Source organism: Abramis brama, assembly GCF_963993115.1.
Source record: "Abramis brama genome assembly, chromosome: 21".
NCBI lineage: Eukaryota > Metazoa > Chordata > Actinopteri > Cypriniformes > Leuciscidae > Abramis > Abramis brama.
The window spans coordinates 19,821,136-19,839,941 of NC_139983.1; the positions used below are offsets into that span (position 1 = coordinate 19,821,136).

The 18,806-nt window shown below is 38.1% G+C and overlaps 5 protein-coding genes across 8 annotated transcripts in view; all 5 read left to right on the forward strand.

The window, feature by feature from the left end:
• The window catches only part of atp5if1b (ATP synthase inhibitory factor subunit 1b), a 2,490-nt gene extending 2,180 nt beyond the window's left edge, over positions 1–310 (forward strand). Inside the window, exon 3 of the mRNA XM_084097540.1 lies at positions 1–310. This exon is cut by the window's left edge and continues 59 nt beyond it. Within this exon, the coding sequence (XP_083953666.1) occupies positions 1–83 (83 nt within the window). The 3' untranslated portion in view covers positions 84–310.
• Positions 311–684: 374 nt separating this feature from the next.
• Positions 685–3,308, forward strand: LOC311072669 (large ribosomal subunit protein uL13). Of its 2 annotated transcripts, none has more exons than XM_084097843.1 (7): positions 685–814; positions 1,506–1,578; positions 1,946–2,011; positions 2,116–2,217; positions 2,447–2,532; positions 2,705–2,764; positions 3,057–3,308. In XM_084097843.1, the coding sequence occupies exons 1-7, from the start codon at positions 794–796 to the stop codon at positions 3,264–3,266; spliced, it is 618 nt and encodes a 205-aa protein (XP_083953969.1). In that variant the 5' UTR covers positions 685–793; the 3' UTR covers positions 3,267–3,308. The 2 variants fall into 2 exon arrangements, with proteins under 2 accessions (XP_083953969.1, XP_083953970.1); XM_084097844.1 differs by having other exon boundaries at positions 777–1,071.
• A 92-nt stretch (positions 3,309–3,400) lies between these two features.
• Positions 3,401–7,089, forward strand: LOC311072670 (large ribosomal subunit protein uL13-like). 2 transcript variants are annotated; one of them, XM_084097845.1, is made up of 9 exons: positions 3,401–4,186; positions 4,418–4,519; positions 4,756–4,841; positions 4,969–5,094; positions 5,755–5,820; positions 5,924–6,025; positions 6,239–6,324; positions 6,497–6,556; positions 6,838–7,089. In XM_084097845.1, exons 6-9 carry the CDS (start codon positions 5,953–5,955, stop codon positions 7,045–7,047), a joined length of 429 nt encoding a protein of 142 aa, XP_083953971.1. In that variant the 5' UTR covers positions 3,401–4,186; positions 4,418–4,519; positions 4,756–4,841; positions 4,969–5,094; positions 5,755–5,820; positions 5,924–5,952; the 3' UTR covers positions 7,048–7,089. The 2 variants fall into 2 exon arrangements, with proteins under 2 accessions (XP_083953971.1, XP_083953972.1); XM_084097846.1 differs by lacking the exons at positions 4,418–4,519; positions 4,756–4,841; positions 4,969–5,094 and having other exon boundaries at positions 4,163–4,186.
• Positions 7,090–9,773: 2,684 nt separating this feature from the next.
• Positions 9,774–12,938, forward strand: commd9 (COMM domain containing 9). 2 transcript variants are annotated; one of them, XM_084097841.1, is made up of 8 exons: positions 9,774–9,841; positions 10,671–10,690; positions 11,105–11,139; positions 11,233–11,358; positions 12,003–12,142; positions 12,248–12,282; positions 12,403–12,506; positions 12,750–12,938. In XM_084097841.1, exons 1-8 carry the CDS (start codon positions 9,792–9,794, stop codon positions 12,885–12,887), a joined length of 648 nt encoding a protein of 215 aa, XP_083953967.1. In that variant the 5' UTR covers positions 9,774–9,791; the 3' UTR covers positions 12,888–12,938. The 2 variants fall into 2 exon arrangements, with proteins under 2 accessions (XP_083953967.1, XP_083953968.1); XM_084097842.1 differs by having other exon boundaries at positions 9,832–9,841; positions 10,671–10,720.
• An 896-nt stretch (positions 12,939–13,834) lies between these two features.
• thumpd2 (THUMP domain containing 2) lies at positions 13,835–18,673 on the forward strand. The gene is made up of 10 exons (XM_084096091.1): positions 13,835–14,000; positions 14,304–14,436; positions 14,667–14,977; positions 15,502–15,579; positions 15,780–15,832; positions 15,910–15,997; positions 17,154–17,228; positions 17,330–17,444; positions 17,989–18,109; positions 18,211–18,673. The coding sequence occupies exons 1-10, from the start codon at positions 13,914–13,916 to the stop codon at positions 18,515–18,517; spliced, it is 1,368 nt and encodes a 455-aa protein (XP_083952217.1). The 5' UTR covers positions 13,835–13,913; the 3' UTR covers positions 18,518–18,673.
• Positions 18,674–18,806: the final 133 nt, after the last annotated feature.

The window sequence follows — 18,806 nt, forward strand, 5'->3', positions numbered from 1 at the left end:
ACCACAAGAAGGAAATTGAGAGATTACAACAGGAGATCAGTCGCCATGAGGGCAAAATTAGAAAACTTAAACATGATGACTGAGACTGGCAAACCAAGACATTACATTTCATTAAACAAATGCCCCACTTATTTTAAACTTCACAAAATAATTGTGGATCCTTTACTTTAAGAAGTCAACTATGTAAACTCTGGTCTCACTTATGATGAAAGCATATTATAATACATGTATGATTGAAACACTGAAATAATATAATGTATTAAATCAGTACAGTTTCTCCTCTTGTCAATAAACATGTCTAAAAAATTAAGTTGTTTGGTATAAATTGTATGCTTGCTTGGTGCATAAAGATAGCAATTGATTTGAGCATCAATATTCATCTGTAAATTATAATGGTTTCAGTTAGTTGGAGAAAATTATACCAAATGAAATTACATGCGTTTTAGATATTTTTATTATCTGACCAACCCATTTCAGGTCTTGACACTAATGAGCCAATCAGGTGTGTTGAATTAGGCTGTATTGTTGGGCCTTCAGGAACAGGTTGCTTTACTGCTTAAAAAGCTATTCAAGACACAGCAGAAATTCATTTATTTGATTTTGTAAATTTAGAGCCCTTGTAGCTCATTTGCGCTCCAGTTGATGGCAGCAGAAATAAATAATCAGATTACAAACGTCCTCTGAAGAACAGCGACAGCGAGTCTGACACGTCATTTCCGATGATGCGTGAAGCCCCGCCCATGCCCCTGTCTTTTACATCGGGCGGCCCCTCGTGTCTTTCTTTTCCCACATCATGGCGGACCGGTTCAATAAGGTGCGTTCGGGTGGTGCGATTTACATTAAATATCTCGATTTTCCTCAGCGAGGGAATGTGATATTTGGGGGCTAATGTGTAGGTAACGTCACCTGCCGCTGTTTGCGTTATTTGGGTTCCGTTTTAAGCGGTAGAACTGCTATTTTTGGGAGAGAAATTTAACCACGCATCATGTCTTGCTGGAAGTTACAGGCCTGTAGTGATCGTAACACTCGTGGTGCAGTAAAAACCGGACTAGCGTTGCTGTCAATGTTCAGGTACTCTATAAATTAGCTACTTCTATTTCAGGATGTTTTGAGAGTAACGTTATGTAAGTTAATTGACGATTGGACTGGTCTCGAAGCGTTTATTTTAACGCTTATTAATTGAAATACGTTTTACTGCAAGCGGCGCGAATGGTTTTGGCATTGCTTCTTTGCAAAGATCACGTCTTGAATAGTATTATTATATCATTAAATGTATAGAAAAGCTGTTGGTGGCGTATTAATCTGCTAGGTAACACATGGCTAACGTCAGATGTGCTTTTTGTCGATGATTAGCTCGCAACCACAATTAAGTATTCGAGTTTAACGACCATGAGAATACTTTACGTGCACTACCATCTGAGACAAAAAGCTATGATTTGATAGAAGCATATACAATTATTCGTCAATTCCATACTAATAAAACACCTGGTTTCACTTCTTCACAGGTTTTGATCCTTGATGGCAGAGGCCATCTACTCGGTCGTCTCGCCGCAATTGTGGCCAAGCAAGTGTTGCTGGGTATGTTTATACTAAATTTATTTTTAAGTTTTTTTTTTTTTTAGGCTACGCTTTAAGGTGTCCTTATACACTATGCATATACATTTACCAATCATGCATTATAACAGTTATTTGGTGTATTTATAGTTATAGGACTATTAAAGAGAATTTTGTTTTTGTTTTTTGAAGAGCCAGTTCACACATAAGAACTGTTTATTTGCCCTCAAATTACCCTAACTTCTCTTTTAAGAATCAGATTGTGACCAGACTGTCATGCATAAAATGGTTTTCAACAGATGTCAACCAATGGCAGTTTATTTTTAAACGATCTTATTTTAAATGATCTTAACTGATCATTTTAGTAGTAATTATTGTGCTTTGTTTACAGGCCACAAAATTGTGGTGGTGAGGTGTGAAGGTATCAACATCTCTGGGAACTTCTACCGCAACAAACGTAAGTTTGACCACCTATAAGTATGTTGGGTTTTAAGTTCACTGACTTTGACCAATGTAAAACTATTGAATTGTGTGGTGCTAAATGGGCATGTGTTTGTGCAGTGAAGTATTTGGCCTTCCTCCGCAAGAGGATGAACACCAACCCTTCCCGTGGACCATATCACTTCAGAGCCCCCAGCAGGATCTTCTGGAGGACAGTAAGAGGTGAGTGTGTTTTTTTTTTTTTTTTTTTTTTTGGTCCTCTCCATGGATACTTTGAAGTGGTTATGTTTCAAACAATGATGAACCCATTTATCCCGAATCTGAATCCAGTTTGATGATTCCAATCTACGGATCTGACTACTGAGTTTGAATGTCACTGAGATAATCTGTGATTAGCTGCACGCTTTCAATGGATGTGTGAGGGATTGAATATGTTGACTTTCTTGAACAGGTATGCTTCCACACAAAACCAAGAGAGGTCAGGCTGCTCTGGACAGGCTGAAGGTCTTTGATGGCATCCCTCCTCCTTATGACAAGGTAGATTATTCTGAGTCAATTTAGTATTTCACAGATTAGTACTGTCAATGATGCTTTTTCACTGCCTTGTTTGAGTGTCAACTGAGAATACACAAGACTATCTGAGACTTTGCTTCTTCTGGAGTTAGAAATTGGCATTTTTCTTTTTTTGATCTCCAATTCTTTTCCACAGAGAAAGCGTATGGTCGTCCCAGCTGCTCTCAAGATTGTGCGTCTGAAGCCCACACGCAAGGTGAGGGGTTTTTTTTTTTTTTTTTTTTTTTTTTTGTGTGTGATGTCTCTTCAATGATATTTGAAATCGCTTTTTGTCAGTGATGTTTTTCCACAGCAAGTATGAGTTTAACGACCATGAATCCACTTCATGCACTACCAGCTGAGACAAAAAGCTGCAGATATTAAATCTTCCTTGTTTTACCTTGGCTATAAGGTCCAGAATATTTGAAACCCTGTAGATTTTGCCACTTAATTCTAGGCCTTTAAAAAAAGTGCCCCACTCATAACAACTTTCTGATTTCTTTCTCTAGTTTGCCCTGCTTGGAAGATTGGCCCATGAAGTTGGCTGGAAGTACCAGGCCATCACCGCCACCCTGGAGGAGAAAAGGAAGGAAAAGGCCAAATTGCGTTATTCCAAGAAGAAAATTCAGATCAAGCTCACCAAGCAGGCAGAAAAGAACGTTGAAAGCAAGATCGCAAAATACACTGATGTTCTTAAACAGTATGGTGTTCTTGTTTGAGCTGTTCTTGCAGCCAGTCGAAATAAATGTTTATAGAACGATTGTCTTGAGTGGGTTCGTTCTTTTTGCCTTTTTTCAAATGGCATATTTGGTTTGGTAAACTGTCATAATTTAATGTTTCTGTGGCAGCATTCCTTAGAGGATACTTGCGTTAAACAAGTGTATTTCTACAACTGGTTAATTATATTGACAACTCTTTCTTATAGCAGTCTACAAAAACGGTTCATTGGAGACTCTTTAAAACGCTATGCTTCTAAAAGCACACTCGGCAAGCTGTTGATCAACTTTTAAGGAATATTTCACTTTAAAAAAAATTCATTTACTTGCCCTCATGTTTCAAACCTGTATGAATTTGTCTTCTGCTGAACACAAAGCTATTTTGAAGAACGTTGGTAACTAGATATTTGATATACCCCATTTCTTTCCATAGAAGGAAAAAAAACTATGGAAGGCAATGGGGTAAATCAAACTTCAGTTGTGATGATCTTCAAAATATAATTTGTTCAGAAGAAATTCATACAGGTTTGAAACGACATGAGGGTGAGTAAATGACAATTTTTATTTTAAAGTGAACTATTCCTTTGTTTACTGGACATGTTATATATGCATTTCCTATTGTAAATGGGCTTGTTCTGAAAGGGATGGTTTACCCAACAATTAATGGTCATTTACTCACCCTCAAGTTGTTCAACTGCTCACTGCTTTGCAACTGCTGTTAAAGGTACGATCAGTCACTCATTCATATGTCAATTTCTGTTGAATAGCCGTTCATTCTGCCACTATTTCTTTCTGATTCAGGCTCCGTCCAAAGATGTTGTGCGGCAGATCTGCGCTGAGAGTTTCCCAGCCGGAGCCTCCAAGCGTCAGTCTGTAATTGAAAAAACTGCCAATTCTCTGTTTCCAGCAGTGAAGCGATGCAGGTGGGTTCATGCCGTATGATTTCAAAGATTTCCCAGCTAAAATGCCAGATGTATTTTACTCAGATGTTTATGTGAAAGTATGTTTCATTATGTTTTTTGAAACAAAGTCAGAAATGGCTCATTTGGTCCATACACACTTACCTATAAGTATGTTGTGTTTTAAGTACGCTGACTTTGACCGATGTGAAACTATTGAATTGTGTGGTGCTAAATGGGCATGTGTTTGTGCAGTGAAGTATTTGGCCTTCCTCCGCAAGAGGATGAACACCAACCCTTCCCGTGGACCATATCACTTCAGAGCCCCCAGCAGGATCTTCTGGAGGACAGTAAGAGGTGAGTTGTGTGTTTTTTTTTGTTGTTTTTTAGTTTTTTGGTCCTCTCCATGGATACTTTGAAGTGGTTATGTTTCAAACAATGATGAACCCATTTATCCCGAATCTGAATCCAGTTTGATGATTCCAATCTACGGATCTGACTACTGAGTTTGAATGTCACTGAGATAATCTGTGATTAGCTGCACGCTTTCAATGGATGTGTGAGGGATTGAATATGTTGACTTTCTTGAACAGGTATGCTTCCACACAAAACCAAGAGAGGTCAGGCTGCTCTGGACAGGCTGAAGGTCTTTGATGGCATCCCTCCTCCTTATGACAAGGTAGATTATTCTGAGTCAATTTAGTATTTCACAGATTAGTACTGTCAATGATGCTTTTTCACTGCATTGTTTGAGTGTCAACTGAGAATACACAAGACTATCTGAGACTTTGCTTCTTCTGATTCAGGCTCCGTCTAAAGATGTTGTGCGGCAGATCTGCGCTGAGAGTTTCCCAGCCGGAGCCTCCAAGCGTCAGTCTGTAATTGAAAAAACTGCCAATTCTCTTTCTGTTTCCAGCAGTGAAGCGATGCAGGTGGGTTCATGCCATATGATTTCAAATATTTCCCAGCTAAAATAGATGTACTTTACTCGGATGTTAATATGAAAGTATGTGTTTCATTGTATCTATTGTAACCAAGTGTGAAACCAAGTCAGAAATGGCTCATTTGGTCCGTAAGAGCCAAAAGAAAGTTGCAAACAAAGCAACTTTGTATTTTTCTGTCAGGCATTTGTAAGGGAAAAGGGTGTATGAATATCAAAGGAAAGAATAAATGGATATTAATGTCACAATGCTTTATAAATCACTTATGTATTCGAAATGTTTGCTGGTCACAGATTTTACCACTGGGATGTTTACAAGTACTGTGTTTATTACACATTATATGTAGCCAGTGGTGGATTAAGACTCTTTGGTGCCCCTGGGAACTCACACCTAGAGACCTGACCCTGTACGTCTGTATGACATCGGATGTTGACGTCAATATGACATTGGGTTCTGACGTCAACCCAATAGTTCATACATAAGAACGGTTTACTTGCCCTCAAATTACCCTCAACTCATTTTTGGTCAACTTCTCTTTAAGAATCAGATTATGACCAGTGACATCTGTTGAAACCCATTTTATGCATATGACAGTCAACAGCAGTGTTTTTTTAACTCATTTTAGTAGTAATTCTTGTGCTTTGTTTACAGGCCACAAAATTGTGGTGGTGAGGTGTGAAGGTATCAACATCTCTGGGAACTTATACTGCAACAAACGTAAGTTTGACCACCTATAAGTATGTTGGGTTTTAAGTTCACTGAATGTGACCAATGTGAAACTATTGAATTGTGTGGTGCTAAATGGCATGTGTTTGTGCAGTGAAGTATTTGGCCTTCCTCCGCAAGAGGATGAACACCAACCCTTCCCGTGGACCATATCACTTCAGAGCCCCCAGCAGGATCTTCTGGAGGACAGTAAGAGGTGAGCGTTTTTGTCCTCTCCTCTCCATGGATACTTTGAAGTGGTTATGTTTCAAACAATGATGAACCCATTTATCCCGAATCTGAATCCAGTTTGATGATTCCAATCTACGGATCTGACTACTGAGTTTGAATGTCACTGAGATAATCTGTGATTAGCTGCACGCTTTCAATGGATGTGTGAGGGATTGAATATGTTGACTTTCTTGAACAGGTATGCTTCCACACAAAACCAAGAGAGGTCAGGCTGCTCTGGACAGGCTGAAGGTCTTTGATGGCATCCCTCCTCCTTATGACAAGGTAGATTATTCTGAGTCAATTTAGTATTTCACAGATTAGTACTGTCAATGATGCTTTTTCACTGCCTTGTTTGAGTGTCAACTGAGAATACACAAGACTATCTGAGACTTTGCTTCTCCTGGAGTTAGAAATTGGCTTTTTTCTTTTTTTGATCTCCAATTCTTTTCCACAGAGAAAGCGTATGGTCGTCCCAGCTGCTCTCAAGATTGTGTGTCTGAAGCCCACACGCAAGGTGAGGGTTTTTTTTGTGTGAAATATCATCTCTTCAATGATATTAAAAATCGCTTTTTGTCAGTGATGTTTTTCCACAGCAAGTATGAGTTTAACGACCATGAATCCACTTCATGCACTACCAGCTGAGACAAAAAGCTGCAGATATTAAATATTCCTTGTTTTACCTTGGCGATAAGGTCCAGAATATTTGTTACCCTGTAGATTTTGCCACTTAATTCTAGGCCTTTAAAAAAAAAAAAGTGCCCCACTCATAACAACTTTCTGATTTCTTTTCTCTAGTTTGCCCTGCTTGGAAGATTGGCCCATGAAGTTGGCTGGAAGTACCAGGCCATCACCGCCACCCTGGAGGAGAAAAGGAAGGAAAAGGCCAAATTGCGTTATTCCAAGAAGAAAATTCAGATCAAGCTCACCAAGCAGGCAGAAAAGAACGTTGAAAGCAAGATCGCAAAATACACTGATGTTCTTAAACAGTATGGTGTTCTTGTTTGAGCTGTTCTTGCAGCCAGTCGAAATAAATGTTTATAGAACGATTGTCTTGAGTGGGTTCGTTCTTTTTGCCTTTTTTCAAATGGCATATTTGGTTTGGTAAACTGTCATAATTTAATGTTTCTGTGGCAGCATTCCTTAGAGCAGGGTTGGGCAACTTCGGTCCTGGAGGGCCACTGTCCTACAGAGTTTAGCTTCAACCCTAATCAAACACACCTGAACAAGCTAATCAAGGTCCTCAGGATTACTAGAAAATTACAGGCAGGTGAATATTTTTTTTTTTTTTTTTTTTTTTTTTTTTTTTTTTTTTCAGGGTTGGAGCTAAACTCTGTAGGACAATGGCCCTCCAGGACTGAAGTTGCCCATCCCTGCCTTAGAGGATACTTGAGTTAGAACAGTGGTTCTCAATTCCAGTCCTCACTGCTCTGCACATTTTGTATGCCTCTCTTATCTGACACACTCAGTTTAGTTCATGGAGTCTCTCCTAATGAGCTGATGATCTGGTTCAGGTGTGTTAAATAAGGGAGACATACAAAATGTGCAGAGCAGTGGGTCACGAGGACTGGAATCGAGAACCACTGAGTTAGAAATACTATGGAAGTCCATGGGGTATATCAACTGTTATGACCTTCTTCAAAATATCATCTTTTGTGTTCAGCAGAACACAGCTTGTTCTGAAAGGGATGGTTCACCCAAAAATTAATGGTCATTTACTCACCCTCAATTTGTTCAAAACCTGTGTGAATTTCCTCTGCTGAACACAAAAGATGTGAAGAATGTTGGCAAGCAAGCAGTTTATGGGCCCCATTGACTTCCAAAAAAACCCTCTTCTCATACTATGGCAGTCAATGGGGCCCATCAACTGTCTGGTTACCCATACAGGTGCTGGTCATATAATTAGAATATCATGAAAAAGTTGATTTATTTCAGTAATTCCATACAAAAAGTGAAACTTGTATATTATATTCACTCATTACACACAGACTGATATATTTCAAATGTTTATTTCTTTTCATTTTGATGATTAACTAATGAAAATCCCAAATTCAGTATCTCAGAAAATTAGAATATTACTTAAGACCAATACAAAAAAAAGGATTTTTAGAAATGCTGGCCAACTGAAAAGTATGAGCATGTACAGCACTCAATACTTAGTTGGGGCTCCTTTTGCCTGAATTACTGCAGCAATGCAGCGTGGCATGGAGTCGATCAGTCAGTGGCACTGCTCAGGAGTTATGAGAGCCCAGGTTGCTCTGATAGTGGCCTTCAGCTCTTCTGCATTGTTGGGTCTGGCGTATCGCATCTTCCTTCACAATGCCCCATAGATTTTATATAGGGTTAAGGTCAGGCAAGTTTGCTGGCCAATTAAGAACAGGGATACCATGGTCCTTAAACCAGGTACTGGTAGCTTTGGCACTGTGTGCATGTGCCAAGTCCTGTTGGAAAATGAAATCTGCATCTCCATAAAGTTGGTCAGCAGCAGGAAGCATGAAGTGCTCTAAAACTTTCTGGTAGATGGCTGCGTTGACCTTGGACCTCAGAAAACACAGTGGACCAACACCAGCAGATGACATGGCACCCCAAACCATCACTGACTGTGGAAACTTTACACTGGACTTCAAGCAACGTGGATTCTGTGCCTCTCCTCTCTTCCTCCAGACTCTGGGACCTTGATTTCCAAAGGAAATGCAAAATTTACTTTCATCAGAGAACATAACTTTGGACCACTCAGCAGCAGTCCAGTCCTTTTTGTCTTTAGCCCAGGCGAGACGCTTCTGACGCTGTGTCTTGTTCAAGAGTGGCTTGACAAGGAATGCAACAGCTGAAACCCATGTCTTGCATACGTCTGTGCGTGGTGGTTCTTGAAGCACTGACTCCAGCTGCAGTCCACTCTTTGTGAATCTCCCCCACATTTTTGAATGGGTTTTGTTCCACTATCCTCTCCAGGGTGCGGTTATCCCTATTGCTTGTACACTTTTTTCTACCACATCTTTTCCTTCCCTTCGCCCCTCTATTAATGTGCTTGGACACAGAGCTCTGTGAACAGCCAGCCTCTTTAGCAATGACCTTTTGTGTCTTGCCCTCCTTGTACAAGGTGTCAATGGTCGTCTTTTGGACAACTGTCAAGTCAGCAGTCTTCCCCATGATTGTGTAGCCTAGTCCACACGGACACGGGTATTTTTATAACCGGAGTTTTTCCTCCTGCGTTTAAAAAAAAAAATCCCGTCTACACATGCTCGGTTTAAAAGAAATCTCCGCCTACATGAAAACGCAAAAACACGCTATCAAGCGCTGTCACACCAGCAGGCGGCGATATAACCCTAATCGTAAAGCCACGTTGGCCAATCAGAAGCCTGAATGATGCAAAAACCCCGGTTTTACTGTCTACACGACAACACTGCAACCACCCTGGCAAAAATGTTTGGTTTCAGTGACCTGATACTGCGTTTCCGTGTGGCCGAACCGCGTAAAAAAGGTCACGACGGTTATAAAAATACCCGTGTTTGCAGGTGTTTTGAGTTAATTAGCTGATTAGAGTGTGGCACCAGGTGTCTTCAATATTGAACCTTTTCACAATATTTTCTGAGATACTGAATTTGGGGTTTTCATTAGTTGTCAGTTATAATCATCAAAATTAAAAGAAATAAACACTTGAAATATATCAGTTTGTGTGGAATGAATGTATACAAGTTTCACTTTTTGAATGGAATTACTTAATTAAATCAACTTTTTCATGATATTCTAATATGACCAGCACCTGTGTTTATTTTGTGTTCAGCAGAAAGAAATTAATACAGGTTTGGACAGAGAATGTCTAATAGGAAGAGAATTGGCACTCTCTGCTTACTTCCGGGTTCTGGATTGGTTGCAGTAACACGTCTCTATCCATGCGGGGGCGCTCGCGAGCGAGTGCAGAATGAATGGAGGTCTATGGCGAAATACCCCTCAAAACCCACTTTTCTCAGGATATAATTTTTTGTCTAGTAATTTGAATGTTGTATTCGAAAGGAGATGCAAAGAAATTACACATTGCTGGGTTTTTTTTAGAGTCACTTATTTGCTTTAAAAAGTCTTTTAAAATGTCAATGACGTCACACACATCGTACGACCAGAGATACTGCTTCACGGCAATCCTTCACTCACTCTGGTGAGTTCGCGCTCTGCACTTTCTTTTCTCTCGAGGCATCGACAACACAGCTGACACAGGTAAATACACGTGCTAGAAGAGTGTTTGTTTCTGGTCCCGCTTCGGATGCCACGATGCCATCAAGCGGTATCTCTGGTCGTAATCAGTCCTTCACTGACCAATCAGCATTCGTTAGCAGAATGCTAGCGTGTTATGGGCAACAACAACTCAACCTGTAAGAAATCGAAAGGACATAAGTACTCGTTCATTCAACTTTCGACCTATAACCCATGTTGAACTTGCAAAGCCTACAATAAAATCTGAGATTTCTCAACGGCAATCGGGTGAAAGATGCACATTTAGCCGTATAGCCCCATTGACTCCCATTCAGTCTGCACTCGCTCGCGATCACCCCCAGTGGAATTCTAATGGAACTGCAACCAAAATCAATACAATGGGGCTGAATAGGGAGTGCCAAGGCTCTCCGTAGACGGGCTCTGGTTTGGAGCAACTTGGGGGGTGAGTAAATTATGACAACTATCCTTTTAGGTGAACTCCCTTTAACACTACCACCTCTGTCAAAAGTATTAATTTCATGTTATCTAAACTTTATTTGAATGTAGTTGTGACTAGCTGTAAATAACTTTGGCTCTAGTACCTTTTATCTTAAAAGCTTTTAAAGCAGTAAAAAGCCATTGGAGCATTTGTACTTGTAAACAGAAGGAAAGATGGAGAATACAAGTTCTCATAAAAGCCTATCAGAATATATTCTGATTACTTGACCGCCTTTACTGATTATCTATCACGAGATGTACAAAAACCATTATAGTTTAGGAAATACCGTTTTACGTAGGGTCTTTTATTTTGACACTTGTCTCTGTCGTGAATTCACGTGACCGCAACTTTCAGTCTGAAACATGGCTTTTCTTACAGAGGATCAGTTCACTGCTTTGCAATTGTTGTTAAAGGTACGATCAGTCACTCATTCATATGCAGTTTGTCAGTTGCTGTTGACTACGTTGAAAAGCCGTTCATTCTGCCACTATTTCTTTCTGATTCAGGCTCCCTCTAAAGATGTTGTGCGGCAGATCTGCGCTGAGAGTTTCCCAGCCGGAGCCTCCAAGCGTCAGTCTGTAATCGAAAAAACTGCCAATTCTCTTTCTGTTTCCAGGAGTGAAGCGATGCAGGTGGGTTCATGCCATATGATTTCAAATATTTCCCGGCTAAAATACCAGATGTATTTTACAAGGATGTTAATGTGAAACTGTGTTTCATTATGTTTACTATTTTAACCGGTGTGAAACCGAGTCAAATGGCTCATTTGGTCCATAAGAGCCAAAAGAAAGTTGCACAATGTAATATATTTTTCTGTCATGCATTTGTGAGAGATTCAATAAATGAATATTAATTAATGTCGCAATGCTTTATAAATCATTTATTCGAAATGTTTGCTGGTCACATGTTACCACAGTTACTGTGATCATGTATGTATGTATGTATGTATGTATGTATTTATTACACATATATAGGCTAACAAATATGGTTGCTGTATTTTTCAGATGGGCAAACTAAGCAGCTTTGATCATGTGACTTTACAAACATGTTCACATAATTTCAAGACTTTTTTTACTTTCATTTATAGTTGATAACTTTGAGAAATAGGCCTACTTTAGCAGCTCTTTTCACATCCTTCGAACCCAAAAGTTAATTTTGGTGTCAGGTTTTATTGGTTGGATTTAATAGGTTAATGTTCCTTACAAAGCATACAAAACCACATAAATGTTGTTGGTGTTAATGCATTTTTTTTATTTATTTTTTTATTCCTCAACAGTTGCTGACCGCTTTTCACACACTCTCGCATGATGTTGTGTACCAGAATCTAACCTCTCCGGAACAGATCCTGTCAATTTTCCCAGAATCATTCCACTCTAACCTAAAGAATCTGATCACCAAAATTCTCTTGGAAAACAGGTGGATACTCCTTTTAAACCTCCTTTTAGATCGTCAAATAACTGTACTGCAGAAATGTACCCTGCAGACAAGTGCATAACATGTTTTTGATGTAAACATTTTCAGTGTCGCATGGAGAAATGATGCTTTGTCAAATCAAAGTGAGTGTGATTTCTCATATTTTCATTGTATTGCAAGATGTTTGATGACATTGTATTTTATGCTTGTGGTCCATAATGAAATCATTTTGAAGCTGTGAAGTTATGACGTGTGTTTCATAGTTTCACTGCCAAAGCTGGTTGATATGGAGTGGCGAGTGGACATGAAAACTGCTTCGGACTCCTTGAGTCGTATGGCTGTGCCAACCTGTCTGTTGCAAATGAAAGTAAGATGCAGACATAATATATGCTGAAATTTAAAATTACTATTTTATTAACGGATATGTCTAATTAAAGATATTTATCTGATATAACAATGAAACATTGGTTTACAACAGTTATTATTCTGAAATAAGAATAAAACATTGGTTTAAAACTTAATTTTGATTGATGTAATATTTGGTAGTCCATATTTCAGACTTACAATTTTTTCAAAATACCTCTCACAACTCTGTGTTTGTTTACCGAAGCTCCAGGACACTCCGTGCATTAGCGGCGGTCCAAGTGAGTCCACACTTACAATGGAGCTGAGTAGAGAGACACTGGACACCATGATAGACGGTTTGGGTCGCATCAGGGACCAGCTGACTGCAGTGGCAAGGAAGTAGAGCAGAATGACAGATCTTGCCATCACACCTTTCTGTGGACATTCAGAAAAATGATTTTTTGATGCAAAAAAAATACGACAACAAAACAATGGACATTAAAATATAAATGACTGTAAACTGGGTTATCTGATTCCATTAGTTGGTTCTTGTTTTAATATGAGGTTTGTTTCATGTTTATAATCTTTGTTATATAAAAGTTGTCCCTTGATGTGTTTTTTTTATTTTTTATTTTTTATTCTTGAAGTACTTTTTATAGTCATGTGAAATTTGCACATCAATAAACTGAAGAAAATGCTAAGATAGTTTGCAAGTTTTAATAAATTGACGTAATGCAACTGCTTGGGTATTACATCACTTTCATGATATACAGTTACTGTTTTTATAACGTGAGTTAAAAGAGTTGGTTTTATGGCCACGAGAGGCGCTGTAACCTTCAGAATATTTCCTGACAGTAGAAAATATTTCAAATTAAAAGTTTCAGCTGCAATGTGTGGGGAGGAAAATAATACTACACTCTTTACAATATTTTTTTGTGAAATCATGGAAAGACTAGACAGAATCTATTAAGTAAGGTGTAAAAAAAAAAAAAGGCCAAGCGGGAAAATCAGAAACGTAAAATAACAAGGCAAATAAAACCCATGACGAAACTCAGACATTTCCAAAAAATAAATAAAAAGCACTTTGCAGTTCATGTTTTCCATGAAATCGAGCAGATTTTTTGGGAAAAATAAATGTAATAAATTCGAGCGAAAAATGCAACAAAACCGACTTAGCACTAAGGCTTTTATTTATGTGTATATATGTATGTATGTATATGTGTGTGTGTGTATATATATATATATATATATATTCATAAAATGAAGATTGAAAATCAGAGATGTATATCTATCATATCTATATTTAGAAAGTCTGTTTAATATTGAGATTGAGGTTTAATTTTGACAGACGGGTGAACCCGGAAGAGTAAAGCAGTGTTTACAGTTGCATGCTGCTTGTATTTGTAATGGTGCTCGCTTTTAAGAGGTGATGATGAGGCACTTGTACTGCACTGCAGGCGCGGGGATGGAGGAGCTGCTGGCCGAGGAGGTACAACACAAACTCTACGCTTCTCAAGTGAGTTGATCACCTTTTATTTCATTGAGGTTTTTAATTATTTTATGACATAAATGTTGTTCTAAAGTAAGTAAAGTTCTATGAAACTGACACTCTCCAAACTTTTTCAATCACCAGACAGCCACTACAGGGCATTTAAAATGATGTAAGCGATGTATTACTATTGAACATAAAAGTAAATTAAAGAAGTCCGAACAAAGATCAGTCCATAATTAACTAGATAGATTTACTCTGCATATTAAAGCCATGTTCCACATTTCCATAATGTTGATAAAGTGTTTTTTTGTGCTATGTATGTGTCAGGTGGAGCAGATTCCAGGTAGAGTGTTCTTTTGCTGCAATGCTGATCTGTACACTGTGACACAACTCAAGTCTGCAGAGAGGCTGTTTTTACTTCTGCGCAAAGCTGAACCCATTTCACTTCCCAAAAACCCGGGTGAGTATGAATGAGAAGTCTGCCCTGGCAAACAAACTCTTCCCATTCTGGCATGGGAAAATTTGAGTCAACTTTCTGTGTACCTAAGTCTTATTTGCATTAATGAAATCACATTTGGTTTTAGCCAGTCTGTAGGCTGTTAGAAGCCTTTAGTTGCGTCATTATCCTACATGTACATTATTCTTACAGGCAACCCATTTTATGCATCTTCACTGGTTTTATTTTAATAGCAAAGGCAGCTGCTGTTATAAAGGAGAGAGTGGTAGGAGATCCAGACATTTGGAAGCAAGCCCTCTTAACCTGGACAGCCCTACAGGAAGAGCTTCAGTCCAGCCAGCAGCGAGGACACAAGAGAAGGAGAGAGGAGGATGAGGAGGAGGAGAGTTTGACTGTAGCAGATGAATCCACACACACTCTCACCTCAAGCACACACTTATTAAAAAAAACAAATGAAATCGATAAGGAGTCACGTCAGCACACACCATCCTTCAGAGTGAGCTGCCGCTGCAGTGGAGTCATTGCCCGCTCTTATACCGCTCAGGTGTGTGTGTATGCAAATTAAATCTGGTAATAAACAGACACTATAGGATTAGAAAAGTGAATTGGGTTAATTTAAATACTTTAAAAATTCTACTTGTTATGCAGATAATATTAACTGTAATTAAAAAAGTGTGAAATATAAGTAATGTCATTAGTGGTCTCAGATTTAGACCTGATTCTATATAGACAAAAATATTTATAGATTTATAAACCTGGCTTAAGAGCCATTCACAACAACAATATGGTTTTATAAAAATCATTCTAAATGTAAAAGAATTGGTGAATCCACACCACAACTATAACGATAATGGCATAGAGCAATGATATAATTGGAATCACTTTCACAATGATTTTTTTCCAATCAGAATCCATCCTGCTTTAAACAGCTCAAACAGGCATTTAAAGTGGATGAAATAAACTGAAATATTTTGAGTTGATATGGACACTTGTATAGTTATAGTTATCTTTATGATTATTATTCTTGGTGTGAACAGGCTTTTATTGTGGTTGTGTGTGTGTCTTCAGAGACTGAGTCGTACCATTGGGATGGCCATCAAAGAGCATCTTGGGTGGAAGGTGGACCTGAGAGAGCCTGTTCTTGAGGTATGCACACTCACTTAATAATAATAATTAAAAAAAATAAGTTCATAAACACACACTGAACCACAGGCATTCAAATGTTCATGCATAAATGCATATACTACAAAACAAATACTACATAAACTAATATGTTTACAGTTACAATGAGGTTAGCCATGACTATTTAAATGTTACTGTTGGGGTGTGTCTCTTTGTGTAACTAGGTGAATGTGTATTTAAGCGATGACCATTGTGTTGTAGGTATCCCTCTTTTGAAGTAAGTATCTTTACATTATTTTTTTTTTTTTAAATCTACCAACTTAAGATCTAATTCAGTGTGTGTGGTTTCTTCAGGCATCCTTTAGCCAGTCGTTCTTATATGAAACACAACGGGTTGCGTTCTACAATAGCCTGGGCCATGACCTCTCTTTGCCCTAAACAGGTGAGGTCCAGAATGAACTTTAAAGAGGCAAATGCACACACACATGGTAGAATCATTAAATTAACAGCCTTAAATAGTATAAAAAAAAAATGGGTAGTTGACATGTCATAGCAAACATATTAAAAATATACATTACCGTTCTAAACTTTGGGAATGGTACTATTTTTAAATGTTTTTTAAAGAAGTCTCTTATGCTCACCAGTTTGATCAATACTGTAAAACCAGTAATATTGGGAAATATTATTACAATTTAAAAGAAGTGTTTTCTATTTTAATATATTTTAAAATGTAATTTATTCCTGTGATGCAAAGCTGAATTTTCAGTAGTGTTAAATGATCCGTAGGAAATTATTCTAATATGCTGGTTTGGTGCTCAAGAAACATTTATTATTATTATTAATGTTGAAAACACTTGTGCTGCTTAATATCTTTGTGGAATCTGTGGTACGTTTCAAAAGAAAGTTCAAAACTATTGTAGTTTATTTGAAATAGAAATCTTTTGTAACATTATAATAAGGTGACACTTCCCTATAAGGCTCCTTTAGTTAAGGTTTGTTAATGCGTTAACTAATATTAACTAACAATGAGCAACACATTCGTTACAGAACTTATTAATCTTTGTTAACATTAATTTATAAAAATACAACAATTGTTCATTGTGCTGTGCTCTGTGATGTTTCATTTGGCAGGAAGTTCAGCTGCAGCTCTGACATGCAAACTGCCCTGCCACACTTACTGAGAGAGATTGTTAGTTGTTAGTTCAGGTTCATTAACTAATGTTAAAAGATACACATGTTATTTCATATTAATTAAAGATCAAATTCAAAATTAAAATGAATACATCAATATTAAAGGGATAGTTCTGTCATCATTTAAAAAGTTATTTTGAAGAATGTCAGCAACCAAACAGTTGATGGGCCAAACTGACTTCCATTATGGAAGTCAATGGGGTCCATCAACTGTTTGGTTACCGACATTCTTCAAAATATCTTTTTGTGTGTGTGTGTTCCACAGAAGAAATTCATACAGGTTTAGAACAACTTGAAAGTAATTAAATGATGACAGAATTTAAATTTTTGGGTGAACTGTCCCTGTAACTAACAAAATAACAGCTTTTTAATAATTTTTGTGCTCTTTTCTGTCTTTCTCTCCACAGCTGAATGATTGTGTGATTTTAGACCCAATGTGTGGAGTTGGAGCTGTATTGTTGGAAGCAGCTCAGGAGTATTCTGTACGTAAACACACCACTCTGAACGCCACATGCAGCTCTTGCACACACAGAATTGACGTCTGACTTGTATACATTGTGTGTGTGTGTGTGTGTGTGTTCAGAATGCTGTATTTCTAGGCATGGATACAGAGACGTCGCAGTTGCAGAAAGCTGCAGAGAACTTAAAAGCGTCTGGAATGGAAGGAAGAGTGCAGCTACTTCGTTCCTCTGCCATGGGTTTGGACAAACTCTCTCCTCTTTCATCATCACTGACCTCATTTAGCCAATATCTAGTATAAAAATCATCTCGGGTGATATGTATAAAAGTGGACAGCGATAAATACAGATGTAAACAGGGTAGAAAACATTGTGATCGAGTCAGGAATGTGTGTGACCACATTGCATTGTTAAAATCAGCATGAAATGGAAGTTGCGATAGCCTTTTCTTTGCTACTGTGACGTATATCTGAGTGAAACGGCTTCTCGAACAAGAAAAAATGCAGTATGTCGCTGCAAGTGGGAGGGGAAGTTATTTTGAAGATTATAATGCCACATGAATTTTAGAAAAATAATGATGTGCGCTGATAAATCATTTATAATAAATACTGCAATACAGTATTCCATAAAAAATAAGAATTGTTGATTTTGACTACATGGTGACATTAATGTACATCCTGACGCGCCTGACAACTGCGAAGCACTGCCTACCTGCACTAAAACAAGGGCTTTAAATCTTTTTCTTGGGAAGAGCCTTATCTCCTATATTTTTTCTGTTCCCCAGAGATCCCTCTTGCTGATGGGGCCGTTGACGTTGTGCTCTGTGATGTTCCATTTGGCAGGAAGTTCAGTTGCAGCTCTGACATGCAAACTGCCCTGCCACACTTACTGAGAGAGATGGAGAGGTGCATTCTTATGTGTATTTGAGCATATGTGTATTGGTTCTCTTTCAATTTCTATGCTTTTGGGCTGTAGTTGTATAGTCAATGTGTTTTTCTTTCTGCAGGGTAATTCGTGTTGGTGGACATCTTGTTCTGTTACTGAGTTTGCAGCTTTCTGCACAGCTTAAGAAGATCATTTGCACACACAAACACAACCAACACTTAAACTCCTCAGACACAAACAATGTTCACACTGACCCCTCAAACACACCCAGTGAAAGCACTGACAAACCAAAAACCTTAACTTTTCACAAATCAAGCTCTGAAGCGTCGAATACACCGTTATTGATCAGCTCATTGCAAGCACAGAGGACACACAAGGTTAGTCTGGGCAGCACAGACGCGTTTATACACACCTACACCAAAATATAAACTCAAAATACAACACTCGCACTGAAATAAGTTCAACCTGAAATGCTTGTGGACAATCAGAATTGACAACAAATGACCAAAATGCTATTAAAATCTATTTAAAAGATTTTTATGCTGTCTTTGATAATAAAAAATTAAAAAACTTTACAACTAATTTAAGTGATTGTAATATGATTGTGGTGATGTGAGAGACTGGTTTGCACAGTATTCAAATGAAGACAGTTTTTTTTTTTTTTTTAGGGAAATATTATTTACAAAAATGTTATCCCCCTCAGTACTAATAGTGCCT

Bases quoted from the DNA above. Each gene is read 5' to 3' on its own strand.
- LOC311072670 (XM_084097845.1), top strand. From the start codon at position 5,953: ATGAACACCAACCCTTCCCGTGGACCATATCACTTCAGAGCCCCCAGC. The intron at 6,026-6,238 runs GTGAGCGTTTTT...TTTCTTGAACAG, and splicing joins CTTCTGGAGGACAGTAAGAG to GTATGCTTCCACACAAAACC. The intron at 6,325-6,496 runs GTAGATTATTCT...TCTTTTCCACAG, and splicing joins TCCCTCCTCCTTATGACAAG to AGAAAGCGTATGGTCGTCCC.
- commd9 (XM_084097841.1), top strand. From the start codon at position 9,792: ATGACCAGCACCTGTGTTTATTTTGTGTTCAGCAGAAAGAAATTAATA. The intron at 10,691-11,104 runs GTGAGTAAATTA...CTTTTCTTACAG, and splicing joins GGTTTGGAGCAACTTGGGGG to AGGATCAGTTCACTGCTTTG. The intron at 12,283-12,402 runs GTGAGTGTGATT...TGTGTTTCATAG, and splicing joins TGATGCTTTGTCAAATCAAA to TTTCACTGCCAAAGCTGGTT.
- thumpd2 (XM_084096091.1), top strand. From the start codon at position 13,914: ATGATGAGGCACTTGTACTGCACTGCAGGCGCGGGGATGGAGGAGCTG. The intron at 15,833-15,909 runs GTAAGTATCTTT...TGGTTTCTTCAG, and splicing joins GTAGGTATCCCTCTTTTGAA to GCATCCTTTAGCCAGTCGTT. The intron at 18,110-18,210 runs GTGCATTCTTAT...TTCTTTCTGCAG, and splicing joins TTACTGAGAGAGATGGAGAG to GGTAATTCGTGTTGGTGGAC.
- LOC311072669 (XM_084097843.1), top strand. From the start codon at position 794: ATGGCGGACCGGTTCAATAAG. The intron at 1,579-1,945 runs GTATGTTTATAC...CTTTGTTTACAG, and splicing joins GGCCAAGCAAGTGTTGCTGG to GCCACAAAATTGTGGTGGTG. The intron at 2,765-3,056 runs GTGAGGGGTTTT...TTCTTTCTCTAG, and splicing joins GTCTGAAGCCCACACGCAAG to TTTGCCCTGCTTGGAAGATT.